The 9,548-nt window shown below is 40.0% G+C and overlaps 1 protein-coding gene across 1 annotated transcript; it reads left to right on the plus strand.

Moving 5' to 3' along the window:
- Positions 1-822: 822 nt before the first annotated feature.
- Positions 823-4,203, plus strand: LOC132635796 (glycosyl hydrolase 5 family protein-like). Its single transcript, XM_060352329.1, has 4 exons — positions 823-1,294; positions 2,045-2,292; positions 2,506-3,026; positions 3,606-4,203. The coding sequence occupies exons 1-4, from the start codon at positions 884-886 to the stop codon at positions 4,094-4,096; spliced, it is 1,671 nt and encodes a 556-aa protein (XP_060208312.1). The 5' UTR covers positions 823-883; the 3' UTR covers positions 4,097-4,203.
- The last annotated feature ends 5,345 nt before the right edge of the window (positions 4,204-9,548 follow it).

A 9,548-nucleotide genomic window follows, 5' to 3' on the forward strand; every position in this document is an offset into this window, starting at 1 on the left:
TGTAGAGAATTTACACTATAATTAAGGGGTTTAAATGCTTAGGATGTGTAAATAGCTAAAGGTGTAGTGATGTAACTGAGATACAATGTTTCATGAACAGCAAGCTGGGATGTATCTTAGCTGTGGTGCTTTAAAGTTCCTACTTGGTGATTAATACAAGTGATTATTTTCATAGAATCTAAAATACAACGAGTGTATCTTGCAATTGAGTCATACTTTTAAAGTTCGTAGTCTTAAACATAACAATCTGTGACTATAAAAGCTTCTAAAATGAGAAGGTTATGTTAAAATATTCTCAAATTTAGAAAATTGGAAGTTTTTTGAACAAACTACAAAGGAAATGTTGTCACATAAATTAAAATGGTGGAAATAGTATTCTTAATGTTGTTTCTAAGTAAGTACATATTATATTTTAAACTTATGTGATACTATTCTCTTGTTACTCTGTTCAAAAAGCAAATTATACATTTTTATATTTGAAAACATCTAACTATAAGTTTCTCATTTTACCCCGATGAGAAGCTTTGGTAGCCACATAAATGTTAAAAAGAATGACATGTTTATTTTAAAATAATTTAATTTCAATTTTGTATTTATTTTATTTTTAATGAGATTATTTATAACCACATAAATAACGCAACTATGTCTTGTTTTAGACTAAAAGTTACAAAAGTATTTCCACACAAATGTCTATAACTTATTTCGGACTACAATTTTTAAAATATGCTTATTCTTTCTTAAATTTTGTACCCTATCAAACGCTGCCACATATATTGAAATGTAGTAGGGAGTATTAGTTATTCTTCCTGAGCGAAGTCTATAAATAGGAGTCATCATCTCCCCATACACAAATGACCGCAAAATCTTACAAACTGATAGAGAAATGGGGCAGTCACCGCCATGCTGTAACATGATATTCTTGAGCATTCTTGTTACAATTTTGGTTTTGATGACCCAATACTCACATGCAGAGGTTTTATCCACTAATTCTAGGTGGATAGTGAATGGGGAAGGGAACAGGGTAAAGTTGTCGTGTGTGAACTGGGTGAGTCATTTGGAAGTCATGTTGGCAGAAGGACTAAGCAAACAGCCAGTGGACACCATTTCCAAATCCATTAAAGAGGGTTTTAATTGTGTTAGGCTTACTTGGCCTCTATTCTTGTTTACTAATGATTCTTTGGCTTCCTTAACTGTACGCCAGAACTTCAATAACCTTGGCCTCGTTGAGTCCATTTCTGGACTTCAAGCTAACAATCCCAACATTCTTGATCTATCCCTTCTCAATGCTTACCAGGTAATTATATTTTGAATTTAACTTCTATATATACACTGATAGTATATATGAATTCACTCTATGATCACCTAAATGATAACTATAGAGTCTTGAGAATATAACTAAGTCAACAAAAGTATGTTTTTTCTAATGACTTAAGCTTTTAATGAGATAGTTGAGCAGACACAGGTTCTGAGTTTGAGTCTCAACGCCACTATTATCAAAAAGAATTTCCACGTGTTTGACCCATAAAAAAGAATCAGGCTCGCAAGTGAAGGACGTGTTGAGAAAATAATTAATAAATAAAAGTGTGCTTTCTCTAATAGCTTAAGCTTTTAGATAAGATGATCACTCACTTTAATAACTCGTTGATAAAAATGGGATTAGTCACCAAAAACATAAGACAAGTTAGCTGATATTATAGAAAGTTAAAATATTACACTGATAATTTTAAAAAAATAAAAATTATACGACTATCAACTAATAAAAGTTAAATCCTTATGTTTTTGTTGCCAGCTAGATGGTTTGTTGCTTGACGGCGTCTTGACCTATGATTTGTTCTAATGGAGTATGCTTTTTGGTTTATTAAGGTTGAGAGAAATTTTAGGGTATATAAAAGTCAAAAAGTTGGTTAGAGGTCACATTTCAATACGGAAGTGTATTACCTAATAAGATTGTCACTCAATTATTTATGGTCCGCATTCTTACAAATCTTAGCAAGCAGACTAATTAACTTTGGGACTCAAATAACTTTGAGATTGATGGTGGCAGGCAGTGGTGGCTAGCCTGGGAAATAACAATGTGATGGTCATACTAGACAATCACATAAGCAAGCCCGGTTGGTGCTGCAGCAACTTCGATGGAAATGGCTTCTTCGGTGATCAATACTTTAACCCTGATCTTTGGGTCCAGGGCCTTACCAAGGTCGCCACCACCTTCAAGAACGTTACCAATGTCGTCGGTATGAGCTTAAGAAATGAACTCCGAGGACCTAGACAGAATGTTATCGACTGGTACAGGTATAAAATGCAAATGTGTGACCAAGAAAAGAAGCGATGATTACCTTTTTGGGCTTCCCTAAATAGCCGGAAAAATATACATGAATATACATATAAATTATTTACATAATCAGTGCGTAATTTGTCTACTAGCGCGCCTGTAATTAATTTTGATAGATATAGGCCAAAAAATGAAAAACATATAGTACTAACTATAGGTGGTTTTCGAGCTAGGTACATGCAGAAAGGAGCTGAAGCAGTGCATGCAGCTAACCCTGATGTTCTTGTCATTCTCTCTGGCCTATATTACGACAAGGATCTCTCTTTCCTGCGCCAGAGACCGATTAACTTGACTTTCTCTGGAAAGCTAGTCTTCGAAATTCATCGATACAGTTTCACGGACTCAAAAGCATGGGAAACAGGAAACCCCAATCAAGTTTGCGGACAGATATTGAATGACATAATGAGCAGAGGTGGTTTTCTGTTAGGCCAAGGGTATCCATTGTTTGTGAGTGAGTTTGGGGTGGATCAAAGAGGCACCAATGTAAATGACAATAGGTATTTCAATTGTTTCATGGGACTAGCAGCTGAACTTGACTTTGATTGGGCATTGTGGACACTTGTTGGAAGCTATTATTTGAGAGAAGGTGTTGTTGGACTCAATGAGTATTATGGGATTTTGGACTATAATTGGTGTGAAACCAGAAACTCAAGCTTCCTTCAAAGGATCTCCTCCGTTCAATCTCCTTTCCAAGGTACTCCTATATTATCTAATTAGAATAAAAACATAATTACATTATCAATTGCCGAATCGATAGCCTCTTAAACTTGTCTGTAAATTTTCATTTAAACACTCCAACCATGGCTTGTTTTCGATAAAGCACTGAACACATGATTAGTGTTCTTATTAGAAACTTCCAACTAAAATTTTGAAAAAGTTTTTGCAAGCGTTTTCAAGCACTTATTATGTAGATAAGTTAACCACTTAAACATATATATTACCTCATTTAATTATGTGCATTAGTCTCAATAAGTCGTAAAGCCTCAGAATTGTTCCAATTGATGCTGATGTGTATTATTAAAGGACATTAGAGGTATCATATTATGTGTGGCTACATAATAAGCGTTTGAGATCACACGCAGAAGATGTTTCAAAATTTGAGGCGAAAATATCTAATAGGAATACTTGTCATATGTTTATATGCTCAATTGGAACAAACTATAGTTCCGTGTTTAAATAAAATTTACTGGCAAGTTTAAGAGACTGTCAATGTATTTAGCCTTATCAATTTTCTAAGCAAAGATGTGAAAGTTTAACCTTGGTTAAAATGCAGGACCAGGATATAACGAGACTCGCTCCCACAAAGTAATCTTCCATCCAATGACCGGGCTTTGTGTTCGACGAATTTCATTGCTGCAGCCATTGGAGCTCGGTCCATGCTCTGAGGCCGATGCGTGGGACTATACTCCAACGAAAACAATGACATTAACAGGAACTTACTTTTGCCTACAAGCAGATAAGCCTGGGCAACCAGCAAAATTTGGCATAATATGCACTAGTTCCAACTCCAAATGGCAAGCTATCTCAGACTCCAAGATGCACTTGTCTTCTAAGCTACAAGATGGCACTAATCTTTGCTTAGATGTTGATTCCAAAAATGTTATTTACACAAACACTTGCAAATGCCTGAGCAGAGATAAATCATGTGACCCTGCAAGCCAGTGGTTCAAAATCATTGACAGCACCAGGCAACAAAAAACTACAACAACATCCTTTCTCCAGAGCAAGCAAATCGTTCAATTTCTAGAAAATACATTTTTATAGAAGCCACATCTTCTAAGTCATATTGTAGATGGATAGTTCATATAGACACAAAAATAAAAAGTTTCACACATTTCATATTCATGGAAATTGTCTGACAGAGATAAAAATAGATTCATTATTGCAATGCTAGTTATTTATCCATCGCGTCTCGAGCTTCAGTTGGTGTCTAATATCTACATCGTAAGAAGAATTATAAAGCGTATTAGTAACAAAATTTTTAACAATCAGGCAAAAACTACTTTTAACTTATGATATCAAAGGTATTTCCTCAATCATCCTGGTCACCCTATCCACCAGCCAGCGGGCACCACCACCACTCAATCTACCAGAACTTGTACCACAAGCACCAACCAAACTGATCGAACCTCCAAGCACGAGAGGAGGTATATGTGGCGATGAGCCTATTGGGCTAAACGACCCAAAGATACTCTTAACATGATGTGATATTGTCCGCTTTGGGTCAAGTCCGCACGGTTTTCATAAAAGGTCTCACATCATTAAGAGTATCCAATCCCTTATAAGTATTTTTTTTTCCAGCTACCAATGTGGTATCTTGTTCGCACACCCAACAATCTCCCCCTCGAACTAAGTTCCACATGGCTCATCACCATAATTCACGGGTCAGAGATTCAACATGTCTGTGTGTCACCCACATTGTGGGAGTTTTTATGGTGACCGAAGCCAAAGGCTGTGTATGCGTCTTCAAAGCTATGGGTAAAAGTCGTAAACCGGCCCATAGATAGGCAAAGACACTAAGCTGGGCCTCACGCCACACCATGTCATCTTCATACTCATCCCGCCAAACCATTGGCTCTGATACCAGTTATTGGGCTAAATGACTCAAAGATACTCTTAACATGATATGATATTGTCTGCTTTGAGTCAAACCCGCACGGTTTTCCTAAAAGGCCTCACATAATTAAGAATGTCCAACATCTTATAAGTACCTTTTTTTTTTCAACTACCAATGTGGTATTTTGTTCGCTCACCCAACAAACACTCCTCGAGGAAACGAGCCTATCAAGAGCAAACCTAAACGAACTACAAGTATTCATCCTCAATAAACAATCTGCAAAAGCTAGAAAAAAACCGTCTCAATTGTCCTGCAACACTACAGAAAAATTCTCTAACCATATGTCCCGCCGCCAATCCAGAAGTGGGAAAATCAACATAGTCTTGATACCGGCTCTTCGAACTCTGAGCTCACACTGAATACGGAGGCAAACAACCTGAATCCTGTGTTCAGAAACCTCCACTCAATAATCTAAAATGAACTTTACGATATGTAAATGCAAAGGTAATAATAATGAAAACTTTCCCAGAAATTTTCGGTCACTGCTGAACTATCATGAACCGGTACTAGTTGTTTTATTGAAAACCACATGCAAGATCATGTTGGGCTAAAACGGCCCAAAGATACTCTTAACATGATGTGATATTGGTTCGCTTTGGGCCAAGCCCACACGGTTTTCCCAAAAGGCCTCACATCATTAAGAATATCCAATACATTATATGTAGCTCCTTTTTCTTTTCAGCTACCAATGTGGTACTTTGTTCTCATACCCAGGAACCCCTCGAACTAATTTCGACATGGCTCATTATCATAATTTACGGGTCAAAGATTCAACATGTCTGTGTGTCACCCACATCGCTAGAGTATTTACGGTCACCGAAGCCCAAAGGCTGTGTAAGCATCTTCAAAGCTACGGGTAAAGGTTATAAACTGGTTCATAGACTGGCAAAGGCACTAAGTCGGCAAAAATGCGAACCGTTATAGATGGCGACTCTGCTGGGGACTTAAAGGTTCTGACCATAAGGATTCCAATTTAATGTGGGTATATTTGCTTCAACATTTTATGTGTTTACTTTCCCGCATTATCAACTGTCATTGCATGCATATCATAACTCTGCCACTTCTAGCATTTATTGTACATTTTGTTCCACAGGCGACTTCGCGGAGCACGCGGTCGTATCTTCACTATAAAATCAAAATATATCTTTTGGAACTGTTGTAAGGTGGGGTTGGTTCGTGGTCGTCCAACAGCCCTAACGGTTCAACCCCGGTTGTCCGCTCGGGTTCCTGGTCTTTTGTGAAAAGCCCACTCCAGTAAAACTAGGATAGAGCTAAGCCAATTTCCTACCGAACTAGAGCATTCATACCTCGACGAGCTTTGGGTATCTCAGACCTACCTAAAGATCATTAAGAGAGACCACCCTTCGGATGGTCTATGACTCGAAGAGCACCGCATCTCATTTGTGTGCTATATGGAAGCATGTTTTGTACCTATGTGATAAACCTTTGACCCTGTGGGGATGGGGGAATATTGACTGTGTTATGTTTTGTAGATGGAAGGCCGAGTCCATTTTGACATAGTTGTCGAGGCTCTGGATCTATTAAGAGTTTGGTAGGAGTGGTTAGGTGATACTCACAAAAGGACAATTAGCTGCACTCTAGGTCACCTACCGGCTATCATGACAATGAAGGGTTGTCCGGAACTAATAGAGGTGTTAGCCGGACATTAGGATGACAAGGCAATATTGTTCCGCTTCAGTAAAATTGAAATGACTCCGACCTTGGAGGAGATTAGGGATGCCATAGACAGCAATGGAACCTGTCTAAGGAGATAACACAAAACAAATCACCACCTGTTATTTCCACAGAGGCCTATAGTTGGCCAAATCATGAAGTTTCTTGCACTGACTGAGGCGCCTTGGGCAAAAGGACCCACTATAGCCTTTAGAGATCTGTATAGGAGATACGCGGATGTTACCGTGTATACTTTGTATCAGAGGGAGTTCAAGACTAGGGAAGAGTGGGAAGCTGTCAGACCTTTGACATTCGCCATAGCCTTGCTAGGCACCATGGTGTTTCCACAGGACGAATCATTGGCCATAGATCCCTGAGTGATCTACCTAGCCCATGTTATCTTCTATGGTATAACTAAGGATTAGGAAACGAGGTATTTTGACCTAGCACCCATTATCCTGGCAGACATTTTTCGGGCTCTAGAAAAATGCTGGAATCGCTTCCAATACTTCTAAGGATGTAGGATGTTGCTACAATGGTAGATTATCAAACACATCAACATGACTAAAGAAGTCCAGTATCTGAGCAATCACAACAGGATAGACCGCCTTACAAATTATTGCCCGAACCTTAGTTAGATGTCCAAAGAGGCGTGGGCCCGTTTCTTTGAGGAGTTGACAGAGGATAGGGTCCAGTGGATGTTTCTTTACTTCATATCGAAAATTGTGGTGGTTCGGGGGAAGAATTGTCCCTTTGTTCCATTAGCGGGGGTTCAAGGAACCCGTCCTTATTATCTATCTCGGGTTTTGAGGCAATTTGGTAGGAGGCAAATGATACCTCAGGTAGGAAATCCTGAGCAGTTCATCATTGAGCACACAAAACAGAAAATCAAGAACGCTGGGGTAATTCTCAGAGAGGGGAATGGTCGCGTGATTTAGAGTCTAGATACTTTAGCTCTAGGCAAGTTCGAGGCAGGGTGTGACCCAGGGTATCACGAATGGCTACAGGGACACTTGGCCCGTGCATCCATCCTAAGGCCTACATTTCCTCATGATGCCGAAGAAGAAGAGCGTCTGAAGGAATGTTTGGAAAGCACAGATGAGCACTTAGCCAACATTTTAGAAGAAATAGATCTGGTGATAATTAGGATGGAGATGTACCAAGCACAGCTTCGGATTCAGACCACCCTTCGGAGGGTCAAGAAGGCCAAAATTAGCAAAGCCTCGACATGAGTCGCTAGAGGAGAACCCTACTGATTTAATGCTTTATAACAAGCCCCATGTCGACTTCATCATCTTTGTAATCCCTTCGGGGAAGATATTTTTATTATTTATTAACTAATGATGATTTTTCGGGGCAATGGTTCACCTTTACAAATGGAACTTGCATGTTTTAATCGATTAAGAGAGCCTTAACTCAAAAGGCTTTAGGAACGTGAATAGTATAAATTCCTGCAAATTACATGAATGCTTGCTGCTTGCTTGACATGCCTATTTGCTATGTGTGTTCTCATATATTATGGCTTGAATACGTTTGATCCAATGATCTAAACTACATACCAAAAGAAAAACCCTAAAGCTTAAAACTTACTCAAATTCGTCTCCATAGAAAGGTTTACTTACAATGGCAAACCAAGGAGAAGAAGAAACGCGGACCCTGGGAGAGACAGCTGAGATGCGGAGAGACAAGGTACTACAAATGGAGAAGCACCTTCAAGAAATAGGGAGAAAAATTGAAGAAGTATTACTGGAGATGGTTGGGAACCCACCAGAGGACGTACCCCAAGAACAATACTATGGGAGTGTCCCGAAAGAAGTAAGGGATTTGGTGCTCAACTATATACCTTTAGAAGAGAAGGGCTATGACGCCTAGAGAGGGGACTCCGAGAGGAGTGAACGAAAACCAAGGAGCTAGGTTAGACCCATGGGTGACAGAATCAGACCCGCAGGAGGAGTCGGAGCCTCAACAGGAAGCCTCCAAACCTATCAAGGAAGAAGAGCCAGGAGAGAAAGAATAAGAGCCTCAGGATATAGAGGAAGAGGAAGTAGAGCCCGTTGACATAGAGGCTGAAGGAGAGGAAGAACCATTTGAGATGTTTTCTGAGTTTGCAGAATAAGAGAATGATGCGAATGAGGAATCTGACTACTATGCCCCAACCCACGAGAAGTCTGACTTCTATGCACCGTCGCCCATGATAGTACGTGCCACCTCCACTATGGCATCTGAGAGTTTCGGAAGAGCAGGCCCTTCCGAACCAGTTTGGTGGAGCATAGCCTTCAAAGCCCATTCCTCCCCATTCAAAGTAGCTCCACGACCCATTACCTGTTAGGAGGTATACGAAAGGATGGTCGCCACAGGAGTGTCTTGCAACACTAGGGCTAGGTTGCCACCCTCGAGTTAGTGTACGCATACAAAAGGTGCCCTTTTCACTGTAACCAGGCCGGTCATACTTTGAATGAGTATCTGGGGTTGAGAAAAAGAATTTATATCCTGATTGATGCTAGGATCATTGGGACTTTGTTGGGGCTACACGCCTTACTAGTCCATGACCCTATCATCCCTGGAGAAGGAGCCACTGCTAGTACTCAGATCTGGCAGTATGATTTCACGATCTTCGAGGAATCATACGCCGGCGTATTCTCAACTCTGGCTAGTCTAAGGAATATTAGACCCGCGGAACTTGCCCAAGGGCCCGCGCCATTAGGGCCCAACAGGAACAAGTTTTTCCTGTATCATATAGGAGCTATGGGGCACGACATAAAAGAGTGCCACGCGTTCAAGCTTGAACTCGAGCACAAGATCAGTACATGAGAGATCTTAGTCATCCTACCACCACAGTATTGAGATGGAAGGGAAATGAGAGAGTGAGTTCGTAGGGACAGCGGCTCGCAGAACTATATTTTTGGGTAGAAATTAGGTGTGCCC

This window comes from Lycium barbarum, chromosome 4, assembly GCF_019175385.1.
Source record: "Lycium barbarum isolate Lr01 chromosome 4, ASM1917538v2, whole genome shotgun sequence".
Lineage (NCBI taxonomy): Eukaryota > Viridiplantae > Streptophyta > Magnoliopsida > Solanales > Solanaceae > Lycium > Lycium barbarum.